At 48.7% G+C, this 26002-nt stretch overlaps 1 protein-coding gene across 1 annotated transcript; it reads left to right on the top strand.

Moving 5' to 3' along the window:
* The first annotated feature begins 18120 nt into the window (after window positions 1–18120).
* Window positions 18121–21351, top strand: LOC104260284 (galactosylgalactosylxylosylprotein 3-beta-glucuronosyltransferase 1). The gene is made up of 4 exons (XM_009815951.2): window positions 18121–18259; window positions 18594–19132; window positions 20469–20765; window positions 21265–21351. Exons 1-4 carry the CDS (start codon window positions 18148–18150, stop codon window positions 21349–21351), a joined length of 1035 nt encoding a protein of 344 aa, XP_009814253.1. The 5' UTR covers window positions 18121–18147.
* Window positions 21352–26002: the final 4651 nt, after the last annotated feature.

Genomic DNA, 26002 nt, shown 5'->3' on the forward strand with positions numbered 1-26002 from the left:
ACTTCAGTATCGCTCTCAGGGCACTTCAGTCTGCACTGAATTAAGGCTCTGCAGGGCAGCTAATGTACAGAGGTAGATGCGCTGAGCAGCTAACGTGTAGTATCGGGTATTTCAGGAATCAGATGAGATCAAATTAGAGCTCTTGGCTTCTTTGACATTTTCAGTATATTAGTAATAATAATAATTACAGTAATTGATAAACCATTTAGGCAACCTTGCAATCCCAAAGCAATTCAACCAGCTGACACAGAGCACAGCTGAGACGCAGCCACCTTTACTGCGAAGGGCCTCAGCCGGACTTGCAAGACACTTAGCAGACACGGGATGGAAAGTAAAGCAGTTGGGCTGAGGACGCTTGCTCCCATGGCAAGGATTTTTAACGAGCGAGGCTCCCGCACCTTTGGGCTTTGTTACGGTGTCATTTGGGAAGATTGTTGCCTAGGGAGCTGTACAGAGCTATAGAGCAGCTAAATGTATGCAAGAGAGAATATACTTCTACAATGTACAGCCCTTAAATTCACATTGTTTCCATGGTTTGGGAACATCTTTGTGACTAGTGCTTGTGTAGTTTAATGGCATCTTCCCTGCGGACTGTCTGACGTGGTACTGGGCAGCTCAAGGCTGTGTCTCCTCTGTACCCAGCATCATTTCTTCTTGCCTGTGAAGCATCAGTAGAGGTTTTTTTCTGACTGGGAACTTCCCTCTGCTTCAGCAGCAGGCCAGGAGATGTCCTTAATGTCTGAGAGCAAAGTCGTACCTAGTAGGCAGCTTGCTGGCAGGAGCCTGGAGTGGATTCACTCCAGCCATGCCCTCGGATGCCTTTCCTCCCCTCTTCACCACAGTAATCACCTGCCAGTGGCACTGCCCTGCAGACCCTCCTGTTTCTCAGTGCCTTCATAGCTCTAGCCCCCACTGCCCCTCTCCCTCGGGGTGCTGGTGCTGCAGGCACAGTCACCTCTGGCTTCCCACTGCTGCATCAGGAGGCTGTCCCAGCCGCGAGGAGCGACCCCACAACCCCATCCACCCCCCAGAGCTTCTTCCGAGGCCACCTCTTCCTCCTTCATCTCTCTCAGTTGTCTTTCCTATTCCCAATATTTGGGAGCAATAAAGAGATCTCCTGATGTGTGCTGCAAGCCTTCATATGTATGCCTGTGAGGGAGGAGATATTTGATAGGCTCCAAAGATGCCCTTTACTGAGCACGCAAAATTGCTCTGGGAAAGCTCTGCAATTATTCTGCAGGATGTACACAGGAAAGATGATCTCTGTCCCCTTCCTCCTTGTATTTAATTGTTCCTAATAAAAGAAGGCGGCTACAAAAGTGGTAAAAAGCCAGACTGGAAGCTGGGTCCCACACACCTGCAGGGCCCTGGAGAAGTCGAGAATCGCTCTGCCCTTTTTGCTCCTGGCCTTTCTGCCTAATAATAAGCATTATGCTTGGCCACGCCGCTTCCCATCCTGAGATCTCAAAGTACTCCGCATACGTGATTAAAAGCACTCCCTGCCCACATACAGAGCTGTTTGTCAGGATGACTACCCCCACTTTATGAGGGAGACACTGCAGCTGATAGCATCAGAGCTGAGACAGCCCCCGATCGTCTCTCTCCCAGGCAAGGCCCCTGCGTCTCCGAGAAGCACTTGCAGGGAAGCAGCTCAGCCTAACAGGTCTGCGATTTAAAACCTACCAGTACCATAAGAGACTAATAAATACGGCGCGCGGATGAGACCCGTAGCTAGCATCACCCTCCACTTGGGCACAGGCAGGACTGCCTAAAGCCCCCTCTTCGCAAGGGACACTGGTCAGACCCCACCGATTCCTCCAGGCTGGGGTATGCCTCCAAACTGCATCCCAACCCATGGTCAGCACACTAATAAAAACTTGGTCCTTTATCCTTTCTTGCTGTTTTAGGCTGTGCAGGCACATAATTAAGAGCCTGAAGTCTCTTCTAGCTCACTCTCATGTGACATTAGTGCTCCCGAAGGTCTTTCCTTAAGAGCTCGAATTTATCTACTTTGCCAATGTTCCCAAGTGTTCAATCAACTGCCTTGTTGGCTTCCTCTGCCGCGCAGTGCGGGGGGCTGCCTGAGATCCTTCTCCCTGAGATAAAAACATTGCGCTCTGCAAATTCCTCAAATGTATAAAATGTGAGCTAAGTTTCCTCAGGAGACACGGCTTCCCAGGGCTGTGACACAGAGCTGGGATCCGCAGCTCCAGCACAGGGACCTTTAGATTTCGCTTGCTGTTCATCCCTCCTCTGAGCAGGTCATCCCACTAATGCTTGATGCACATAGAGAGGTTAGTTAAGATGGGGCTAGTTAGCTCAGGGAGACAAACGAGGAGGGACATCGGGGTGAAAACCAAAGCCATAAGCAACGTGGAACAGGGAGAATGAATGCCTCTCTACATGGCTTTTCTTAGCAGAGGAACTGGATTGCGTTCAGTAAAATGTGAAAGGTAGCAATTTGATGATAAAAGTAAGTATTTTCCCATGCTGTGCGTAGTGACATACGGAACTCGCCGCTACAAGATGCTGCCGGTGCTGAGTGTAGGATTAGGGAAGAGAGGAGACATTTTGATGGATAGTGGATCATTCGTCACTGGACAGGACAGTCCATTTGAAATAGATCTAAATCTTCAGGCTTCAACCTCTCGCAATTGTCTAGCATAGGATTTCTTGTACCTTCCGAAACCCACAACATTGATCAATGTAAGAGACAAAGGACAAACGGAGACAGACATGCTTGAGTGAAGATCACTGGGGCATATTTTCATTTCCATGCAGAAGCAAAAAATATGTGTTTTCCAGCCTGTGTGCTGACACTTAGCTCTCATAGGTTTGGTTTTTGTCAGCTGGAGCGGGTTCAGGTTAAGTTCTGATGAGGTTTGAGCTGGTCCAGTGGTGCTTAAGCTGCCGCTTCCCCTGCCTGTGCTGTTGATTTTAATAGTCTGCCAGCATCCTGGCAACTTTGTGTGGTGCTGGTTTATGAATAATGCTGCATTATAAAAGAAAATGGTATTTTCCTATTCTTTGGATGTTACCCCTTGGCAATGAGAGCAAGGGCATTTATTCCCAGTATAGCCAGCCTCTAGCCAAGAAAAGTGCAGGGATTACTTGGAGCTGAATGGGGTTAGCAGTCAGACGTTCTCGGCTCTGGATAAAAGATTTTAGAGCAGCAACGTTGTCGTGTTCTGTAAGTTCACGGTGGGTTTGTGCGTGGGAGCACAGGGCACATGGGAACTGCGTTTTGCTCGCAAAGCAGGATTGCTCCTAGGCAGTCCTTGTGTGGGAGAACTTGGAGGAAAAGCCAAGGACCAGGAAGGCAGCAGTAGCTTGCAAACCCTGCTTCTCCTGAGGAGATGCTCCCCGTGTGGTGTTGCAGGGCAGCCTGGCTCCTGAAAACACTGTCTCTAAGGGCAGGGGTAGAGATGCGGTTTTAGCAAGGTCCTCTGTGCCTGACAGAAATCTCCTGGTACCCCTTGCTAGAAACAGTATGGTTGGTCCTTGCCTGGCAGGAGCAGAGGTTGCTGGCTCCTCTCCCCCTCCATGCCCCAGTCGTTAAAGTAGGATAGTTAATATTCATCTCGCCCTGAGCCTTCCTCATTCTGAAAGCATGGTAAAAAACAGCTGTAAGGGGATATTTCTCCTACGACTGGCAGATCTAATTTATTATTATGGTTATGTCCATAGCGGCGGGTCAGACAACAGCTCTGGGCTCCCTGAAAGCCATGACTGTGACCACAGCAATAGCAGTGCCATTCATCGGGGAAAACTGCGCAACGTGCCGCCTTGGAGGCCAGTGCTGGGCAAGCCCGGGTGGCAGCAAGGGATCTTGTCTTCTCTGCAGCGCTGGGGTGCCTTCCTCACTGGAGGTGGTCCAGCCTAGTGCGTGTGTCGGGCTCCCCCCTTCCCTCCAGTTTCTCCCACACGGACCCTCAGGGTGATCTTAGCGTTCCCCCTCCCCATACACCATCCTCTGGATCCTTCCCTCCCGCAGCCCTTCCCCCAGCCCAGATCCACACAAAGGTGAAAAGGAAAGGAGGCGCTGATGACTTTCCTGTATCTGCCAGCTTCCCTCTCCACCTCTGACGTGAATGAGGCCCTTCATGTGCTCCTCTTGAGCAAACACAGATGCTTTTGTTTTATGGGCTGGTGGGATGGGATGGAATTAATAAATCAGAGTGCCAGTGCTGTGCTGCCACATTCCTGCAGTTTTAAGGCAAGATCACACACAAAAAAGGCAGAAGCGAAATAGGCAATCTCTTCAGAGAGAGCTCAGATGCTTTGACTGTGCCTCCTGCTTGCTGTCCCACTTGGCCTCCTGCTCCCTCACCCTTGTTCATTCCTCCTCCTCCTTTCTCCCACTCTCTCATTCCCATTAACCTCATCTCCTCTCCTGTTTCCTCTCCTTCCCTCAGGAACCAGTTTCAGTCACACCTTAGTATCTCACCTACACCCGGTTTTCTTCCCTCACCTTCCTTTTGTCTGCGCTTCCCTTACCCCCACGCCGCACTAAGGTCAGCCCAAGGCTTGTGCATTCAGGTATGAAATTCAATGTGTCCCTTGTGCAAGCCTAGGAGCCAGGAATGCCTCAGCTCTTATACTGTGGACCAAAATGGCTCTTTTTATGCCCACTTCCTCCTCCCTGCCTCAGTTTCTCCTCATAAGGACAATGGTGCTGCCTAAGAGGTTCAATGAGTGACTCTGGGGATAAAAAAACACCAAGTATTACTGTTCTTCTCTCAGACACAGTATTTAACAGTGTTCCTGTGAGCAAAATTACATTCTGCCCCAGATCTGGCAGGCCCTCTTTCTCCTTGAAGGGTAACCTGAAATACTTTGCCAGGCTTTGCCTAAAATTAATTCTTTTGAGCCAGATAACAAGTTTTTAACATCTCTACTTGGCTACCGTCAGGTAGTAAGGGGCTAGGAGAAGATCTTTTTTTTCTCCCCTATAATTAGCTAACTGTACATTGGGCTTCAGGAGGGCAATGCAAACCATGTGGTTACTATAAGCTACTGTCAAGGGGCTGAGGCACTTTTTATTCACTGCAATGGTTGTTTTTTTCTCTAATGAGCTTAGGCACTTGAAAGTCATTTCCCCAGAGTGCTTATATGTTGTTGTGCTTATCTTACCTGTGGAGGAACTGAGGCACTGAAGCAGGTGAAATGATTTGCCCACGTACTTACACATAGCTGAAGCCAGAAAAAGAAGGAAGAAATCTTGTTTCACAGTTGAGTGCTTTATCCTCTGGCCTCGGAGGAGGCCAGCAAAGACCTTTATCTTGTTTAGATGAGTGGATAGTCATTCCAAGAGCACACTGGGGCAAGGGTATCTTTCTGTACTAATACGTGTCTTAATGAGTCCTGTTGCTAAGCGGCTTCAATGATAGATCATGCACCTTCTTCACTAAGCATTGAAATAATTTTTTAATCATTAAAGCTAATATAGAATCCTCAGAAACATCCAAATCTCACAGCAGGGGCTCAAATTAGCAAGCAAACAGAAACCAAATCCTGATTATCCCTGTGCACCTCTACAAAGCCCGCAGGCAGCATCTGCTGAAGTCAAACACGAGCCCGGCTGAACTGGATCTCAGGGCTGGGCAGGGCAGTCAGAGGCAAGCTGGCAAATCCTTCTGCTCCAAGGTCCGCAGCAAGTTTCTCTCCTCCCTCAGACATGCATGCCAGCTCCTCATCTCTGTGGAGCAATAGGAAAGGAGGTAGGGGCATTAACCACTGACTCCAGGTAGCTGAGGTGTCCCCTGGCATATCTTTAGAAAGGAGAAATTATCTGCATTTTGGCAAGGGCTATCAAGTGGCAGATCTCAGCCTGGCCAGCATTTCTCCCCCACCCTGTTTTTCTTTTTTTTCCCTTGGAACCACCTCCTCCATCCTACTCCCATCAACATCTTGCAGCCTTGTTTTGTCAACAACTGGGTATTTCAGGTGTCCTCTCCAATCCAGCCGCCTGCTCTGCCTTCACTCACAGGTCTCCCCTCCACCGTGGGATACCAGCACCTCTTGCACTGTAGCAGCCCATAGGCTTCTCCATAGCTCCTCCAGTAATCCCAGCGCATTTCCTGTTCTGGTTAGCAACTCGTGCTTTTTCCTGTTTTCCTCAAATCTACAGCGCTAGGCAGCATGTTATCAAATGATAACAGGAGCTTTCTTTACAGCAGAAGTGACGTTTCTAACTTCCATGTTAGAACAGAACCCTTGGAGCACTGAGGAAAACAAATCTCCTATTACTCGATATGCATCAGCAACTCCATTATATGGGAACGCAGGGGACACTGCTAAGCACTTTGCTAAGATCTAGTCATCACTGCTGTCCTCTATGCTAAGAAGGCTTTTGTGGGTGAATATAGGTTATCCCAAAGGATTCTTTGGGAAAGGATAATTAAGAATTGCTCCTACCACCTCCAAGAGCCTTTGTGCATGGTGGTCCCTTCTCTTACCACCCTCTTGAGAACCAATCCAGTACTGTTCACGTATCGTGACCAGTCTCCCCACTTGCGTTCGCAGTCACAACATTAGCCTGCTAGACAAACTCTGCACACTTCATCCCACCTAATAGCCTCTTCTGGAGGTGCTGCAGAGGACCCCTGTGGCTCTCCTGTCGACACATGCTCCCATTCAGCGGTAGATAAGCTGCCATCCGCAAGTTTTGTTCATAGTCAGCAAGCCAAGCCACGCTCGGATTGTAACTCCCTGGAAGTTAAACCAAGGCTGTTAAACACTGGTGAAGAATAGTCACTAGGCATGATTTCTGCTCTTTTGTACTCCTTTCCGCACAGCACTTGCCAAACAGCTAAAATCTGATAGTAGATAGTCCTCTCCCAAGCCCAACATGGGTCCTGACCTGAGCATTACATGACAAACACAAATGGCCTAGAAATTAATTACAGCAGCAGAATCAGGAGGCCAGTTTCTTCCTTCTTCCTCCCCAAGAAATTTTGGGATGTTTCCCCTGCCTAGGAACTGTTGCTGGCCCTTCGGGGGTACTTTTTGCAGAGCTAGTATGGGATGGAAGTAGTTCACACGTGCATGTGGGAAGCTGGGAATGCCTCACCTGGCTTGTTGACCTGCACAAGTGTCCTGACAAGGAACTGCTTTTGGCCTCATGCTGCTGTAGCTCAGAAACACCAAGGTGTCTGTCACGCTGAGGACGCACTTACAAGATCACCATTGACAGAAGACCAGCACACCGGGCACCAGCCAGAGGTGCAGGGTGTGTGCATGCTTGCAGGGGTTTGGGAAGGAGCAACCTTAGTAACATCACCTTAAGGTTAGCCCAGTTTGGGTAGCATCCAGCACCCCTCCTCTGGGAAAGAGTAAGCTGAAGAAAGAGTCTTTACTGCAGAAAGAGAAAAAAGTCTGTTTTCACCAGTCACATAATCTACACAATCTGGTTAAGGACAAAGACTGTGAAAAGCAACCAGAAGTGTGCTCCAGCAGTGGGGGATCATTGTCGAGCAAGAACAGGGGTCTGGTTGACCCCTGTTTTAAGGCATTCCTGACTTTCTAGAGATCCAGTTTCTAGTTCTGCAACTGCCATTTTCACCAGCATTGCTGTCTGTGGGGATACTACTCACTGACCCAATGCTCAGAAAGCATTTTAGCTAACCAGAGGGTGCTTTCCTCCCCTCAACGCAAGGAGAGAGCCAGATTCAGCCCCAGAATCAGGAGAGATTCAGATCCACCTCTAAGACTTACCACAGCAGCCCATTTCTTGTTTCAATGAGACTGCTCTTTGTCTCCCCTGATGTTTCAGGCTAACCTGATCTGCCTTTGAAGGGAGCTCAAAGGGCACTCGAAGTGCAGAGAAGGGTTCAAAAAAAGCCTAGTTCATCTCTCCTTTCCAACCAGAAGTATCTGTTCATCAGTTATTCTGCCCAAGGCCAACTCGCAGCCCATGCATGTGGAAGGGAGGTAGGAAGGACAGCACTCCCCAGCAGCCTTGAGCGCGGAGATGTAAGAGCTGGGGAGAGGCATCTCCCAGTATTTTCTTGTTGGTACTGGTGCAAAGATCGCACTCCAAGCTCAAGGGACAGACAGAGCAGACAACTTACCAGCTTGGAGGGTAGCATCAACCCTTCGCTGCATCTAGGTCTTGAGCAGCCTGAAGCACACAAATTCACAGAGGAGTACAATACAGCATAGGCTGGCCTCCCTCCCAAGAGGTTTATAGGCATCACGTGCAAAGACCAGTTTCAGCCCATGTTACTTTCATGTGCAATTAAGGAGCACAGCAGAGAGCAAGCCCTATGCACTCTAAGAGAGAGAGCAGAGTTTGTTTCTTGTGCTATGAGCTCGTCTGTCCTCAATTCTCTCACAGCCTTCCTTGCCTTCCCAACAGACAAGCCTCTTCCATTTTAACAGTACAAGACCTGGAAAAACAGAAACCAAAACCTACACCTTTTCTTTCTGGTGGGACTGGATTGTTGTCAGAAAGGAGCATTTGGCTTTTGCAACTCCTCAGCTCCATGAATTTGCCCAAATGCGTCCACTACATACTTTTTCTACAAAGAAAAACTTCTTTCTGTCATGATGTAGGGTTATCTTCCGGCAGCTGCTGCCGGTGCCCAAGTTAGATGTTTTGATTATTGCACTGACTGCTCCCCTGGCATTCCCAGAAGGTGGGAATCACATATGGGTCTCTTGATCTCAGATGCCCCGGCACCTAATTTGGATGTGGCCTGCCTGTGGTCCGGAGTCAACAGCTTCCCTTTTAGGACAGGGAAGGACAGCAGGACAGCCTCAGCAGGACACTGGCCATCACCTTCCTGCTCTTTCTTTACCTTACTCCTTTCCTCCCTTTTCATTTCACATGCAGAGGGCAGGAGAATAAACACTGTAGTCTTCTGACTCTCTAATTTTCATTCTGGTGTTTCTTTTAATCGAGCCCAAGCTATACAGATCAGCTGTGGCATTTAAGGTACAAATCAAGCAGCGGACCATAATGTATATCTATTGCAAAAGACAATTCTCTAGGTGCCACTTTATTTCTCCGTTCTACATTTGTTTTTAAAAGTGTCTGCATGACACTTGGATGCCGCACAGCAAGTGGCAAATCTAATGAGTGCTGATGATTTATTAGGAGAAAGAAAACAGAATTAGCATTTTGGACCATCTCAGCTAGTTACGGAGCGAGCGTATTTCACACAGCTCAGAAGCTGCAACAGCAAAAATCTCCATCAAGGAGACCAAAGTGACGTTTCTCCTCTTTCCACTTCTCACTTAACCAATGCCTACATGACGCGGTGGCAACTCATCAGTGCTGGCCAGCGTCCGTTCTGTGTTAATCTATGGAGCAGCCACCCACGAAAACATTCTGCCCAAATTTGCTGTTTGCGTGATACTTTTATCGATCACATAATTCAGCCAGCATTCTCAAATAAAAACTCCAGGGAACTGTTGCCCATACGCCGCACACATCCTCTGCCCACAGTTGTTGCCATGCAATAAGGGCTCTGATTCTTCAGGGTGCCAGCACACACGTGTAACCATTGGAATGTCAGTATTTCCACAGGTTTTGGGAAGACAGTAAACATCTTTAGCTACGTCTGTGTTTTAAATGGCATAATTGCTGTTCCACTCTTTTGCAGTGTGATTTCATCCAGAGCAGCTTCTCCTCGGGTTTCTTTTGCCCTTTCTAAGAGTAGCCAGGAAGTTCATCAGGGAAGAGCATTTCGACATTGCCTTTGAAAGTAGGAGGAAAACAAGCTGTCTAAATCAATCAAGAGTGTGCATTAGCGATAGTATGTTCCTCTGGAGGTCTGCGTTTGATGTCATATTGACACATAGCTAAGATCAAAGCCTGTCTCTGCATCCTGGCTGCTACCAGAGGAACAGCATTGGCCTTTGGGCCCCATATCTTTACAAGGAGCTTGTGATCAATGTGATTATTTTTTTTGCCCGAACAAGCACCTGTGAAATCTAGTTATCCATCAAATAATGCTTAATGTCTTTTTCTCTGAAAAAGTAATTCCCTGCCGTCTTTGAAAACGTTCTGGAAGCAAATACTATGGGTTTTTCCTCTCTGCTTTTGTAAGAAACCTGTAAAATGACAGCTCCCACTCCTGCTGAACAGGCATCAGCTGTTAACTCGGTAGGGAAAGCTCTGGATGAAATGTACAGATGCTTTGCAACAATCCGGTATTGTTTTTGCTTCCTTAGAATTATTTTGCCTCCTTGGAAAAAAGAAAGCTTTTTTTTTTGGATAATGCAGGTATTGGGCTGATTCACGCTGATATGTTAGGAATGATTATTCTGTAATAGTCATCAGCATCTAAAAAAGACCTCGGTTCTGCCAGAGCTCCGCACTCCGCAGCAGGGGAGAGAAGCCGACATTTGAATAAGCCCCCGACTTCCCTTTCAAGAGAGGATAACTCCAAGCAGAGAGGTCTCTCAGGAGAGAGCTGGCTTTCTCAGGAGACATCTGGTACCTCCTGCTTCTGTTTGGGCCTGAGCTGCCAATCTTTCTGCAGGTATTTCTGGCACCCCTGGATTATGGCTCTGCAGCACAGGGAAATTGGGACGGGGCAGAGGGCTGTGTCCCTCTGAGTCACAGCCCACCCTCGCCAAAGCTCAGGGGGGTGGGAAGGCGGTGACAGGTCGCATGGGTGAATCATGAAGGACGTTTGGATCCGGGCTGATTAAAAATAGCCTGGTTTAGACCTCCTTTTGCAGGTTCCGGAAGGCTCCCTGCATAGTTGGGCTTTGCAGCCAAGTTCAAGGTCTAGTCTGTATCCGAACTGGGTTATCTTCGTTCCTGCTGATAGCCCAGATAGCACCTGGATACCCTTGATCTACCTGGGGATAGCAGGCTGAGCCACGCGCTGTCTCGAAAGTATAGGCTCCCGCGGGACCTAGCCAGCAGATTTAATTAGCTTCGGCAATGTTTCTTTTTTGTTTGCTGTTGGGGTTTTTTTGCTTTTTTTTTTCAACTTGGGAACAAAGCCCTGTATAAAGCATCACCCTCCCCCCCTCTGCGCTGCTCAGACACGAGCCACGCATCTGGGATAAGGATGCTCTCAGGAAAGGCGCCATGCTGAGCTGTTTATGGACCAAGGTTGGAGGAAGATGCTTGACTTGGGTTTGCTTGGGCAGTGGAGGGATGGGTATGTGGAGGGTGCACAGCGTGTTCCCCAAGGACGAGCGTGGTTTCTGGCCTGAAGTAACTGCAGTCCCATATGGTGAAGGGATCGGAGCTGGCAGGGAGAGGATGAAGCCTTTCTTTACATCTGAGGAAGAAACGTGGGAGCTTGGGAAGGGCAGCTGTTTCACTGGGAGTGACTCACTTCCCGGGGAAGTTGTCTCCGCAGGAGCCCGCGCACCGAGTGACAGAGTGTAGATGGGGCTGAGCCTTGAAAACCCCACAGCTGCTGGTAGCTCCACTCTTCCTGCCCTGGGGAAGGACCTGGCCATCCTTCCCCGTATTGTTTTATTATTTGTAGTTCTCTGGTTTTTGTCTCTCCAGGGGGCTCAGTTAATTTTGCCTCACCCTCTGTCCCTACGGAAGGGACGTGCTCACCTCATTCAGATGGCAGCCGTTGCCTGCCCGGAGCCATTCACGAGGTCTGCGGCAGAGGGACGATTAAAACCCCCAGCACCTTCGGACAGGACTGCAATGGCCTGTGTCACCTGTGCTACTGTGTTGTCAAGATCCCAGTTGTGGGTTTAGGAAAGAGCCTTTCCCTTCCCTGTCGCATCATCAGAATTTCCCTTCCTAGAAAAAAATAGCCTTCCTTTTGTTTTTTTTTTCCCCTTTGCTTTTCAGTCACCCAGTTCCAGCAGTTTTAAGGGGGAAATTGCTAATTATTGAGCAGAAAACCAAATCTCCCTTTTCCCCTTCTGTCTCCCACCCCCATAAGCTGGATGTGAACCCTCAGGCACTGTCTTTTAGAGCTAGCCTGTCCTTTCTGTCCTACATCGACACCATTCCTGCAGACCTGTCTCGGGGTCAGAGAAGTCCTGCTGCTGAGAAATGTCCTGTTGCGGCTGTGTTTGCACAGTAATTACCCCTGCTTATCCCAGAGCAATAACCCATTCCATCCACTTCTGTGGTTCCTTGAATCCATCCTCCCATTTTATTGCGCACATCTTGAACAGGCGGGAGACTGCCCGGTGAGGGGAAGCGCTGCAGCATCTTGGCGTGTCTCAATTTTAAACAGTATTGAAGTTTCGGCTGAAGGCTCTGATGGGCCCAAGGGAATGGGGGAAGAGGGGACAGTAGCTTCCTGTGGATTTCAGCAAAGCAGAGCCAGAGCCGTTGCTGATCACCACAAATACCGGTGCTGCCATGAATTATGCATTCCTTGTTTAAAGAGAGGTCGCTCTCATCAATAATTGAAAGCTCCCTGCTCTGCCTTCAGCATCACATCTCCCACACCGGGAGTTAGGGAACTCATGAAATCTGCATGGACTTCCTCAAGGTGGCTAGGGGCTGATGGAGAGCGGCAGCAAAACACAGGCAAAACAAATCAAAAAGCCCTGCTGACAGTTTCGGTGGATGAAATTAAGAGTCAGCTGAACCTGCCGGCTGCTCTGCTCCAGTTCTGCCCCTCACACCCCGCTCTCCTCCCCTCTCCACGCCACTCTCCCCCCAGGGTACGCACAGAACAGTAGGCTTGCAAACATGGTACAAACCAAGATTAGAGGGTGTTTCCTGAAGCTTTTGGCTCCATTAGCTGAGACTAGTTTGCTTTGGGTGCTTGCCTAGAAAAGTCTACGCTGCATGGCGGGATGTTCCCAGGGGAGGGTTTGAACTCTGAAATTTGTCCAAATTTGTCCCTCTGGGAAGATAATGATCTTTCTTTGGAGTCGGTGTCTCAGACTACAGACATACAGTCCTGGGGCTGGGGTTGGTCCAACTTTCAGGGTCTTGTAAACCTGGCTCAGATAGGCTGGCTGCCCCGAACCAGAGGCTGCAAAATCATCTTTCTTGCAGAGCAGACTTGTCAAAAGGTGTGATTCTCATGCTGAATCAGATGAGCGGATGGCAGAACTGAAGCCTCAGAAGAGAACTACCAAAGCCCGTGTGATCCTAACCGTTTCTGAGTTACCAAAGAGGGTATAAATTGAACAGCTTTTCAACAGGGCTATAAGAAAATCGCAGGCACCTGAACTTACACGTCAGCCTTATAAACCCGGGTCAGCTGGGCCTTTCCCTAACTTTCACCTTTCTCTACCATTCACCCAACAGGTCCTTTCACATTACTGTGCAACTCAGGCAGAAAGTCACATATGTGACCCCTTAAAGTTGTATCTGAACAGTGAGGCTGCCTGGGTTGTTCTCCAGCCTGGGAATCCTTACCCCTCTCCCAACATCTCAGCTGCCCTGCCTGTAGCAAATTGTACACTGTGTTGGTCGTCAGTCAACAGCAGATGAAAGGATCGGTCACACAAGATGCTCTGAGCCTCAGCCAGATCTTCAGCATTGGTCTGGGGCATCCAAGCTGGGGCTGGGCTCTTCTAAGCCATGTGCTTTTCTTATCCTCTTCTCCCAAATCCTTTCAGATTCATGCCCCCTGCATCAGCACATGAGCTTAAACGGAGACTCGATGCTGTTGTGTCCTGGGAATTGAGAAGTCCGACAAAGCAGCGTGAAGCGAGAGTAGTATGAGAAACATTTTGTCCCTGTCATACTCAGCTTTGTGCTCTGTGTGTGTGTGTTTGTTTGTTTTTTAATGGAGAACAGAAGATTGATGGATGAAATTAAGAAGAGGGATGTGTAATTGGAAAACAGCTCAAGAAGGCTACAGGCAGCATATTGAAGGCATCCATCACACATCCAGCTAATGTTGTTAAGGGTGTGTAACACAAACAAGGGCTGCAGGAGACACTAGGAAAAAAAGAAGAGGGAGGAGAAAGGGGAATTGGCAGGACAGGGGAAATAGCAAAGGAGGAGAAGAGCCAGCAAGAGAGTACAATCAATAATATTTGTATTGCAATCGCATCCAAAGGCTCCTGTTGGGATCAGTGCAGGACTGTACAAGCACATTAAGAGACAGTCCCTGCCCTCTACAGATTAAACCCAGGAATTACGGGATGATTGCTGGAGATGGGTTTAGATGATCACAAAATTTTCTTCTGATCTTGACTCTCACTTAATAGGATCTACTCTGAATGAGTTTAAAGGCGGAAGGAAGGTAGCTGGTTGTGCCAAGAATACGCACAGTAATGCCTGCCTGCCAGGCATGCAATTAATCTGAGCCACTCAGGAGACTTTGTTTTTAATTATAAAAAGTAGGTAAAAATATGTGCAGTAAACCTCCATAAGCCCCACTGGGGCCATCAGCAGGCTACCCAGAGGCGTTGACATGTGACTGGGTTTTGATGCTGTGTTTTCAGGAGGATGGGCTGATGCTTTAATGGACCACTTTGTGGGAATATTCTATGCAGGGTCGACATTAAGAAAATGCAAAGGGCCTTTGCGTGGGGAAGGAGAGAAGGATAAAATTATTAGTAGGCCAGGGGATTCCTCTAGTCCTGGAAACAGGGAAGAAGAGAGACTCTTAAGGACTGAGAAAAGGCAGGTGAAAGATGGAACAGAGAAGAGCACAAGCATGATGGATGCAAGGGGCAGCAGTGGGGGAGAGAGGTAAGATTTTAAAGAGAAGATAAAGTATTCCAAGACAGATTTTCTGAAAACGGCATTGAAGTCAGACTCCTCTGTGACGTTCACAAGTGACCTGGTGCTTTATGCGGGGTTTAGCTTCTTCAGCTTTGCATGCTTTGGAAAAGCAATAGAGAGAAGGTGCATGTAGAAATAAATGAGCAAGGAGCACCAGGGGAGTTGCACGGCATCTCCGCTTGTTTGCAGTGTTTGGGAAGCATGAACAGGGCTGGCTGTGAGGAGGAGGAGAAAGAACTAGAAAGGGAATTCGTTAAAGCTCTTCTAACTCTGATCCACTCTCCTCTGTGCTCTCTTGGTAACACAGCTGCCACCGCCGCCTCCTCCTCTCCTTCCCTCCAGAAGCGACCTGAGTTTGCAGCAGCGGCAGGCCCACTGCGTAGAAACTGTGCCTGTATAATTAAGGGCTTTTATTAAAGGAAAAAAAGCACTGGCTGCCTGACTCTAGTGGAGAGACATTTGTAATTGCAAGCATCCCAGAGGAAGCAAGGAGCTGTGATGACCCCGAGCCAGGACCCAGGTGGACCTAGGTGTTTGCTGCCGTTACGAGGCAGTGCAGAACCCTCCTTGGATTTCTTTGGTGGCTCTGCCTGTTCTCACAGACCTGAGTGATGGGAAGCTTTGCTCTGTGCTGCTGCGCTGGTAAGGGAAAGGATTTCCTGGAGGGAAAGCAGCCCCTGGGGTGGGTAACACCATCCTGCCCTGTGTCCAGCCTAGATCTGTAGCTTACTGCCTATGCCTTTGGCACTAAAGCTTCAGAGAGACTCTTGGACCTGCCCTGGACCCAGTCACCAAAAAGCAATGACGTTACGCAGAGCCAGTTTGCTGCACAAGGCTCCTGCTGGCATCACCAAAGCGCTCCTGTGTGCCCCTGGCCACACAGGTTCCTTGGCCCACTTCTTGGTCCATAGCTTGAAAGTAGAGGAACAGCCACCACAGTGTTCCCTGAGTGAGGGCGTAAGAAGCATTAGAGATTATTACCACGAACAGTTGGTTTGGGGATCAGTGGAGGTAGGTTCCCTAGAGGGATTGCTCCTGTGTGGTACTGTTGGTGTCTAACAAGGAATGAGCTCACGTTGCAGCAATTTCCTTGAGAGGGCTTGTGAGTACCTACTTGCCTGACAGAAGACTTGCTGAGACATGCTAGTCTTCTGTCAGACTTGGCTGAAATGGGTTTGATAGTTATTGGCGGCAGGGCACTGATGGGCCCTGCGATCACATAATCCTTGTTTTGTCAGGAGACCAAGGTAAAATATCAGGGAAAAAACTAAAGACAGGTCCCAAGAAGGTCCCAGAGGATGAATTTAGAATAGCATCCCCTGATACTTTCCAGGAGTACCATGTGGCTGCTGTCACTGCAAAGCAGAGCCCTTTCGGACCAGTTGTCATGTTTCTTCTCACACGATCCTCTAAGGCTGAAGCAGAGCAATCCTTCTTCCCCTTTGGACAGATGAGGAGCTGCTGGCCCCAGATCCTGGGAAAGGAGTTTCCTTTGCACTCAGTGCGCCTACATCCCTTTGAGGGCCTTGGTTTTAGGTGACTGGCCTTCAGTACACCTAGGAAATCCCTGGGAGAGCAGGAATTTAAAGCCAAAGGATTTGAACCTGCTTTCTGTCCTCTGTATCGGTGTGATGCCATCGCCCTCTTCCCTCGAACTGCCTTCAGCCTAGGAGAGCAAGAGGGCCCGGTGGGGCTGTGCCATTCAGCAGCTCTCCAGTTCCCTGGGCGTGTGACTGTGGTTTCCCAACAGAAAGCTCTCCGCAGGAGGCTTATGGAAGTTTTATGCTCCCTTTAGGCTCCTAGTGAGCATCGCTGTGGTAGCGCAGAAGTCCACCAGGAGAAGTATTTGGCATTAGAAAGGTAAACCCAGAGGAAACAGATTACAGATGTTACCAGGAGGGAGAGGGGAATAAAATCCAGCTATCAAACATCAGGCAACCTGCTTAGAGTGACAGCAGAAAGTCCTCAGATGGTAACAAGTAACTTTGCTCTGTAGCCTTCAGTGTTGCCGTGGGCTGTCGTTCCGCAGCAGCAGAAGTGGATCCCTCTTTCTGGAGCACTGCGTTTGTTGCTGGTGTGTAATAACAGTATCGGGAGATTTTTGTACTCAGAAAGGGACCAAAGCAGAAGCTAGAAGTTGGAGGGAAATGTTCCTGACAGTGTGGCAGAGCCATACGGAAGGGAGCACATGCACTAGACAAGCCCATTTGATGTCGGACTTCCAGAAGTCATCTCTGGGATCTCATGCTTATATGACTTGCTGCACACAGGCTGTTAAGGGTCTTTCAAACAAGCGAGCCAGGACTGGGATCTCATCACACCGTGATTATACACAGGGCTGAGTTATGTCCCTGAACAAGTGGTCTGCAATAGACATCCAAGAATTCAGTCTGTATTTTCCAAACTGATCATTAATGCTGGATACTTTGTTGAAGGCATGGCTACCTTAAGAAGCCAAGGATCTGATTTCCAGACAGACTAACTGCTCATTAATCACATTAACTAGTGGGAGCTGAAGGTGCTCAGCAATTGTGAAAAATCAAGTACAGGACTACTGTAACTTGGACCATCTGTAAATAAGCCACCCCCTGTTGTTGATTATTCCTGATGCTTTTGCCCTGTATTTCTCTTTATCTTCTTTTCATTCCTCTCACCCTATAGAAGAAGTTTTGAAAACAAATGTTGTGATTCCTCAGATCTCATGATCATGTGCATTACAGAAATGCTAAGAAAGAAATTAAAGTATTCTGAAGTCTGCCATTTAAACTAAATGCTGCAGTGGCCAAACATTGCAAGCCAGGAGTAAAAAGGGTTGTGGAATAATTAAACCTTCAGCAGGTATCACCAGCATCGTGAAATGGCTGAGGCAGGGATTTTGTGGAAAACTTAGTCGGTGATAGCGTGCATCACTGATCGCCTCAATGCATCTGCATAAGGAGGATGAATTAAAACTGCAGGGGTGGAAGAGATGCTGGCTATCTTGAGGATCCCTGACATTTTCTGTTTTGTCCACTTGCATATGCAGGAACGCAAATCTTGTGCACAGTTTTAAAAAATTCTACAGAAGAAGCAAATTAAATGGTCTCCACAAGCTCAGGAATGAATACCAGCCCCGGAGAAGGGGCAAGTAACCGTCCTCTCTGGCTTCAGAATCAGCAACATGAACAACCCCAAGTCAAGGATAGTGGGTTCTTTATGTTCTTTGTAGCAATGTAAATAGATAAAAGCTCCTATTCAAGAGCACAGGAATTGGCCAGGGCAGCTGGTTGATGGTTCTGGCCTGCAACATTAATGGGGTTCCTGGTAAACTTACACTTAGACGAACGCTTCGCTAGATCAGGGCCCAACATTTATCATGCCTCCCTCCAAGCAAGCCAAACTCAGTCTATTTAGTTTGGCCTCTAGACTTACTGTCCTAGTGTTTGTGATGACTGATATTTCAGAGGCTTTACTCTTTTCTCTGCTGTGAAAGGTAGAGAGATGCCTGGGCATTGGAAGCTCTCTGCAGCATGCTGAGGAGACGTAACCTTCTTACCACGCTCCTGATCGCCTTGCCATGGGCTCTTCTCCTAACCTTGTGGCACCAGTACCCAACCACCCGCTACCTCAGCCTGCTGAGAAGTAAGTGCAAGACTTCTGCTGTCAGTCTGCTGGTGGTTTTGATGATTGCTGGTGCGAACCCTCGGTAGGAGATGCTCTCTCATGGGACGGGTTAAATAAAGACAAACTTGCCTGAATGCCCCCTCAGGGTTTGCCTACAGCAGGCACACAAACTGTTCTTATGAGAGTGTGTTAAACATGCACCTTAGGCTGGCTTTGGGGAGAGGATGCTGATGTGGCAAGCACTGACTCCAGGCAGGTGTGTCCCCAGCACTCCCTGGAGTGGAGGCAGCCCAGCAGTGATTAGTTCTCTAACATCTTTCTTCTTCTTCTTCCTTCCTTCCTTTTGTCCCAGAAGAGACAGATGAGAACGTGACCTCTAAAGCTCTCCTCAATGGTACATCTGCACTGAGAGATGAAGGCCTCCCATCATGCACTCGGCAGCAGCAAAGCATAGGGGCAACGCCTAAAGTCATCCAGAATTACGTGTACTCCAGGCCTCCTCCATGGTCAGACACCCTGCCAACCATCTTCGTTATCACCCCTACCTACACCCGCCCAGTGCAAAAAGCTGAGCTGACCCGTCTGGCCAACACCTTCCTACATGTACAGAACCTGCACTGGGTGGTGGTGGAGGACTCGCCCCGGAGGACCAACCTGGTATCCAACCTGCTGGAGAAGGCAGGGCTCAACTTCACCCACCTCAATGTGGAGACACCCAAGAGTCTGAAGCTGGGGCTGTCCTGGATCCCATCCCACACCCCAAGGGGGACACTACAGAGGAACCTGGGGCTGCACTGGCTGAGGGACAGCTTCAGCAACACTGCACCGCCAGAAGGGGTAGTGTATTTTGCCGATGATGATAACACCTATAGCCTGGAGCTCTTTGAAGAGGTAAGAGCTGTAAAATTACATGGGACAGAAAAGCAGGATACAGCTGCAAATCCTCTTTAAGGCCAGATGCACTTGCAAAGACCTCTAAGATAGGGCTACCATGTGGACTTTTAGCATCAACTGGGAGACAAGGGCACGTCTAGGCACGTTGCTCAGAGCCCTCTCCTGCCCTGCACTCAGTGGGAGCTGGGTATAGGGCAGATGCAGACCTATAGCTATGCAAACCCAGTAGCCATGCTCTAAAGGGCTCAAAGAGCAAAGAGCACATCTGCCATGGTGTAGGCTGCAGATGTGAACAGCCACTCACACAATGTTGCAGCAGCCAGGGCCCCTTTTGCCAGGGACCAGAGGATACATACTCCAGAATTTATACCTCTCTTCAGGGAGAGCTGACCTGATTTAAATAAACACCGAAGACAAACTTCTGGCAAAGCATAAATCTGTACTGTTGTAAGGGTGTGATGGGTAAAGCATGATAGAAAAGTTGACTGACTTTCTAATCCACCTTTTCTCCTTGGCTGCCCTTCTGTACTCTGAGTTCCAGCCTCCGCAACAGGGCTGTGCCCCTGGGATCACAGAAGCTTGCCCAGACTTCTGCTGGAAACCTGGCTTTTGTGAGATGCCAAGTCTATTGTAAACTTGCAAAAATGATTATTCAGTAAACTCCCTTGTCACCAATTTAAGCCAAACTGTACTACACCACTTGAAATACAGAGTTATGCATCAGAACACATTTCCAGTTTTCAGAATTTTTTTTATGTCTGTTAAGCTTATCCTTTCTTATTTCTTTCCAGGTTCTTTCTGACAATTTCAGTAAAACCCCACTCTTTTAGGCAGTAGCCATGGATGGAAGAACAAGGCGGGGGGGGTGGAGTTTACAGTAAATGAGGACAAAGATGCATCAGTCAGGGAGATTACTCGCATGAGGGTGAAGCTGGAGTGAGTGGAGTTGATAATACGGAGCTAGAGGCCTGGTAGAAGTTGTGTTGTTTGGAATTTACAAAAATGATAAAATTTTACAAAAAATGATAAAAGTTCAGATGCGATCAGAAAACCAAATGTTTTCCTTCTTCTGAGGGACTGAATGTAGGCATGGAAAAGCAGTGACTTTGCTGTTCAGAGAACGTGCTAAAACAGCCTTGTGGCTTTGCAAGCTGTAGCTCTTCAAGCAGTAGCACAGGTGAACAAGAACTTGTGCCGCCTAGAGCTATGTGATCGTGTGGGAAGTCAACGGGGGAGGACAGGTGCCAATAAAAGCAGAGAATGGTATACTAATGGGGTGGGACAAACGTTGTGGGGCTGAATTCTCACAGCACTGTTTCTTTCTGGCACACAGATGCGCTACACAAGGAGGGTGTCAGTCTGGCCAGTGGCTTTCGTCGGGGGGCTGCGATATGAATCCCCAAAAGTGAGCCCAGCAGGGAAGGTGGTGGGCTGGAAAACCGTCTTTGACCCTAACCGTCCCTTTGCTATCGACATGGCTGGATTTGCTATCAGCATCAAGCTGATCTTGGAGAAGCCTCAGGCCAGTTTCAAGCTGGAGGGAGTTAAAGGAGGCTACCAGGAAACCAGTCTGCTGAAGGATCTAGTGACTATGGATGGGCTGGAGCCCAAAGCAGCCAACTGCACAAAGGTGAGCTGGACAAGAGACCTTTAAAATACATTCTCCTTGCTGGGTCCTGGCTGCTTTTGCAGCCTCCTGACATGCTCCTTCCACTGTGCCTGCCCTGTGCTGGCGCACATCAGCGCCAAATGGTGCTGGGACAGATGGGCAAAGCCTGCCAAATTCTTCACAGATGCGAAGCTCAGAGAGTGCTGAGGAACAGTTAGTGCTATGCATTCTAACTGTGTTAATAAAGAGCCTCAGCTGTACAATTCGCACCCAGATTGCTTCTCCAAAATCCAGGAGGATAGGCAGAGGGTTGAGGCTGGGGTTTCAGTCCAGAATGATCCCTCCTCCTTGTCACCGTTTCATGTGCCTGTGAAGTCTCCCTCCTAGGCTCAACCCCTTTGAATCACATGCTTCAAACAGCTGCGAGCCCCAGTTTGCTCAGGATCCCACCCGATGGATCCGCTGCTCTCGGCATTTCCATGGCATCCAGAGCCCCTGACCTCTTTGTGATTCCCTCTAGGTGTTGGTCTGGCACACAAGAACTGAGAGGCCCACTCTGGTTAATGAAGGCAAGCGTGGATTTACAGACCCCAGAGTAGAGGTGTAAGCAGAGAGCCAGCTCCAGGGTGTGAGTACCCTTGTCTTTATTGGTTTTGGCAAGGCAAATAATCTGTACCTGTTTCCTTATTTATGCTATTATTTCCTCAAAGACTGCATATATGATTGTCCCAGTAACTCCCTTACCATGCCACCCTTTGCACAAGAAGTAGATCCTCATCTTTACCCACTTATGGTCTGCATTTCATACTCATTCAAGCCTCCTTGCAGTCCACATGGAAGCTTTGCCTGCATACAGACAGGGAGAAAAGCGGCAGAAGAATCCCACGGTTTCACTCGGTAATGACAAACCAAATTCCTCGCTCCCCTATTTCTGCCAGCTCCAAACTCTCTTTAACGTGGGAATTGTCCTACAGCGTGTGGAAGGAGATCACACTCCTGCAGACAAGCTTTTCCCCAGCAGCCCTGCCACTTCTGCAGTGCTCCATGCATCCACCTTCGGCTTTTATCCTGCATGAACAACTGTGGTGTGGATGCAGCAGGGAAAGGCTGATGGGACACTTAGACCACCTCAAAAGAGGAACTAGCAAAGAGTAACCTACACAGACTCCCACAGAGTTTAGGGGCTTGGTACCAACATTACCGGAGCTAGGAATACATCTGCTGCTGAGGAGAAATAGTGAAGGCACTAGGAGTGCCTTTGTGGTCCACAGAGCCAGGTTTAGCAGCAGGAAGGGGGATTATGGCAACCACCACAGGTGAGGGCAGGAATGTATCAGAGATCAATGATAAGTTCCTAGAAGTAGAGACTGATGAAAAACAGGCTTCAGAGGAGCTATGACCTTCTCTGCCAGCTGCCATGCCCTCTGATCCCAATGTCTGCCCTTGGCAGATTCCTAGCCCAAAAGTCCCATAAGAATAAAGGTATCCAATTTGGGAGTACCCAGCTCTTTCTGGAGACTGGACTCATATCTGTGGCAAGATACAGGATGCTGAATGATTTACTCCTACTTCGGAAGATATTCCAGGGCTGTTTTCAGTCCTGACCCCAATATACACCTCAGCTCAGCTCTACCAGTGGAAATAAAACTGACAGCTTTTATACAGGCAGTCATGAGTATTTCAACTTCTGCGCTGATCTGCTTTGTGCATTACTAGTTGCTGCATACAGTATTTCCACATCATCTCATCATCTCTGAGTGACAGCCATACAAAGAGCGCAAAGTAATGCCAGCGCCTGCACCCCCAGCAGCAGATGGGAGGTTCAGGAGTCAGTTGCCTAAAGATAGACACCTGGTGCCACCGTCGGGACCCTGGGGTAGCCTACCTGGCCCTCCTGTAGGGCACAAACTGTGTACCATATCTGCCAGCTTTTCATTGATATCCCAGATGTCCTAGCGATCCGTAAATGATGCTAGACACCTACACTTAGGCAGCAGCCCCTCTTTTAACCTGTGCTTCTGTGGAATCCACTAGCAGTAACGAGCTCATTTTACATGACCACCCATGCTGGGTCTGCAGTAGGCTAAAGTTATGATTGCCCAAACTCAGCTCACAAGGACTCGGAATCCAGTTAGCTGGTCTGGAGGTACCACTTACTTTGTAAAGGATGAGCAGGCTTATAAAAACGGATTAGATCTGCCTTGCCTACTTGTCAGAGGAGGGGTTGACTGCTCCACTACAGAGTGTGGATGTTCTCATAAATGTGCCATTTAGGTATCGGCGCTTTTGTCCTCACCTTCTCTCACCAGCCAAACACTCAGCCATTCTCAGTGAGAAAGCCACACACCTGCTATGGATTCTCATGGGAATGGCTCCCCGTAAGTCATTTTTTGTGGCAAAGGGAAGCGACAAGTCTGAGAGATCAAGACAGTGCCACCCATTCACCAGGAGGACTTGCACCCTTATCCAGAGCCATCCACTCAGGGTGCTTTCAAGCCAGAGTCTCGGCTGGGCCAGCTCTGTAGATTTTGAAGGGGCTCTTCCACCTGCATTAGCAGAGAATTTGACTTCTGCACTACCGTCTGCCATGTGTGGCGGCTGCTCTGACCTGCCAAGTGGGCAGGTGGCATCCACTCCAGGAGACACCTGCATGGTAAATTGCTTGACTGGGCAATCAAGTAAAATCATTAGATTCCCCCCTGCTTAAAGTTTTAAAATGAGATCTCTGCTGATGTCTGTGGTGTTTTGGAGGTCCTTACTATCAAGGCTGCTGAGCTTCAGAACCTTGACAGACATGATCTAGATAAGCCAGCACTGAGAAAAAAAAGAGGTAAAATTGCTCCCCTGAGGATGTTCTGTTCTCAGACACAAAAGGGAGACTATTTCTGTCTTCCCCTCCTGGCAATTAGTCCTCGCTGAGGTCCAGATCGAGCCAGTCAAGTCCCAGACCTCCCAGAGACCTCTTTCCCCTTGAACACCTGCAGATGTGAGCCAGGCAGACATTGCTTGGTGCAGGATTTGGTGCTCTGTTAATCTCTAGTTGGGGCACTTGCATGGCTGCTTGGCACGTGTGCCTACTTGGTGGATTGCCACACACAAGGGACCTGCCGATCACATGAACTGCAAAGACCAGGCTTCAACGGGTGCTGCATAAAAGGCAGTTATTTTGTCCCAGCTGGAATTCACTCTCTTCCCTGCCTGCATTCCCACCACCCTTAGCTGTGTCCAGCTGAACCACAGCAGTTTTTGTGAGTCTGGGGGAGAAAACTCTATGGGCCAAATCAGAGCAGATCCGCAAAGGGGAAGCAATAAGAGACATCAGGGTTTTGCTTTTCACAAGAGACAACAAAAAGAAAAAGAAGAGCTCAACATTTAAAAAAAGGAAAGTGTTTTTTCTTTTCTGCACTAGAAATTCTGCTTTTTTTGCTGCCCTGAGAACCATTAGGCAGGATCTGAGATGTGCTGGGATTGAGGATCGGGGGTGAGATCCTCAGCTACTTCCCCAGCCTCTCCATGCAAAGTGGAGGAGCGGGAGGGACAAAAAGAGGATCTCTGAGCCCATCTTCAGGTGGACAAAGGTTTTCAATGTGGAGATATTGTAGGAAATGGCTGTAAACCTGGTCTCTGAGAAACACTGTGGGGACATGCAGAGTAGGAAGGGGACTGTGGAGGATGGGGGAAATCCTTGGGGTTGTCTGTATTGCAAAAGGGGCCACAAAGCAACCAAAAGCTATCACAGCTATACAATCCCTGCCGACTGTATTGAAACCCCCTCAAAACACAGGCTTTGGCATCTGAGAGCAGGAGACGGAAATTAATTTCATTTCATATATTTCTTTGTTAAAATCCTGAAAATTATCACTCAAGATTGCTAACATCTATTTACAGGCATCAGAGAGAGAAGAGTTTGCTTAGGTTAGCATAGGACTCCTGCTGCCTTGTGATATTTGGTAACAGGGAAAGAAGTTCACCTGCATTTCAGAGCTTCCAGACAGACTGAACAGGGATCCTCAGATCTCATCCTCCAGCTCTTTCTTTAAAAAAATATCAGAGAGGTTAAAATAATGATTTTATGGGGAGAAAAAAAAATCCTTCAAAAACTTTTTCTAATTCATAAATAAAATACCCCAGCTAGGACTCCGTATTGCAGATAGGACAAGCAGCTCTTCAGCCGTATCCCCAGCCCGAAGCTGTGCGTAGCGTGGTTGAGGAACCTGGTTACTGTTGCCTGCCTCCTGTCTCCCTGAGCCAGGGGACAGCCCTGTTGGAAATGCGTCTCCTGCCCTGTTGTACTGGATGTGGTATCAACACCTCTATCTCCTTCTTACCTCATCTTGTGTTTGTTTTGACAGAGGCAGAGGGCAGTGATCGTTCCTGAAATTTGTCAGCAACCACAGCAGCTGCGCACACTGCCTGTTCTGCCCGGCCCTCTGCTCCGCCGCCGGAGGATGATAAACACCCCCAAACGCAGCCATGCCGATCAGCTCCCACTGCCCGAAACCTGGTAACAAGCAGGGACAGAGCTGATGTGATGCCCTGCGATCCTACAGCTCTTCACCTTTGACTTCGTGCCCTGGCTCCCGTTCCCCACCTGGGAGAGGAGTGCTTCCCTTCCCCTGCGGGCTCTGTGTTTTTAACCATTCGTTAAAATTTATTAGATGCGATCTCCATTCTTGGCTGTGCCAGCACAGAGGCTGAAATCCAGGATGGGTGCAGGTGCCTCTGAAGAGCCCTCCTGGCATATCATCAAACCTGAGCTTCAGTACAGCAGCCGCGAGCTGCAGTGGTTCAAGGACAGGAGTTGTCACAAAAGCACAAATGTGGACCTGTCGGCCTGAGGTTGGTATACTCTCAAAACAGCTATAAAACAAAGCTGGCCTGAGAGAGGCTCTCCCTCTGAAGGATGCACTCAGATGCCTACACAGATCAGCCTTCAGTCTTGGGGAGGGAGCTGTGCTGAAGCGCCTCATTTTGGGTTTGGGACTTCAGAAGGGATCTGGTGCCTGCGCCTCAGCTGAGAACTAGAACTGCCCTCACTTAAGGTTGTTTTGGAAAATGCTGCCCCAGATCCCCAGGCCCAGAGCCCTCTGGATAAAGTTCCTCTCCCGCTCAGGGAGACCCGGCAGGTACTGCACCTCAAAGGCCATACCTCCATGTCTCGCTGCAGAGATCAGAAAGCAGGGGCAAAGATGGGTGGACTTGAAAGTGTTGTTCCTAGCCTAGAACCCTGCTGCAACACTGTCAGGCACTTCAGTAGC

The sequence above is a fragment of the Gavia stellata genome, chromosome 1 (assembly GCF_030936135.1).
Source record: "Gavia stellata isolate bGavSte3 chromosome 1, bGavSte3.hap2, whole genome shotgun sequence".
Lineage (NCBI taxonomy): Eukaryota > Metazoa > Chordata > Aves > Gaviiformes > Gaviidae > Gavia > Gavia stellata.

Excerpts from the sequence above, each read along its gene's own strand:
- LOC104260284 (XM_009815951.2), top strand. The coding sequence starts at position 18,148 with ATGCTGAGGAGACGTAACCTTCTTACCACGCTCCTGATCGCCTTGCCA. Across the intron at positions 18,260-18,593 it reads CTACCTCAGCCTGCTGAGAA|AAGAGACAGATGAGAACGTG; the intron begins GTAAGTGCAAGA and ends CTTTTGTCCCAG. Across the intron at positions 20,766-21,264 it reads AAGCAGCCAACTGCACAAAG|GTGTTGGTCTGGCACACAAG; the intron begins GTGAGCTGGACA and ends GATTCCCTCTAG.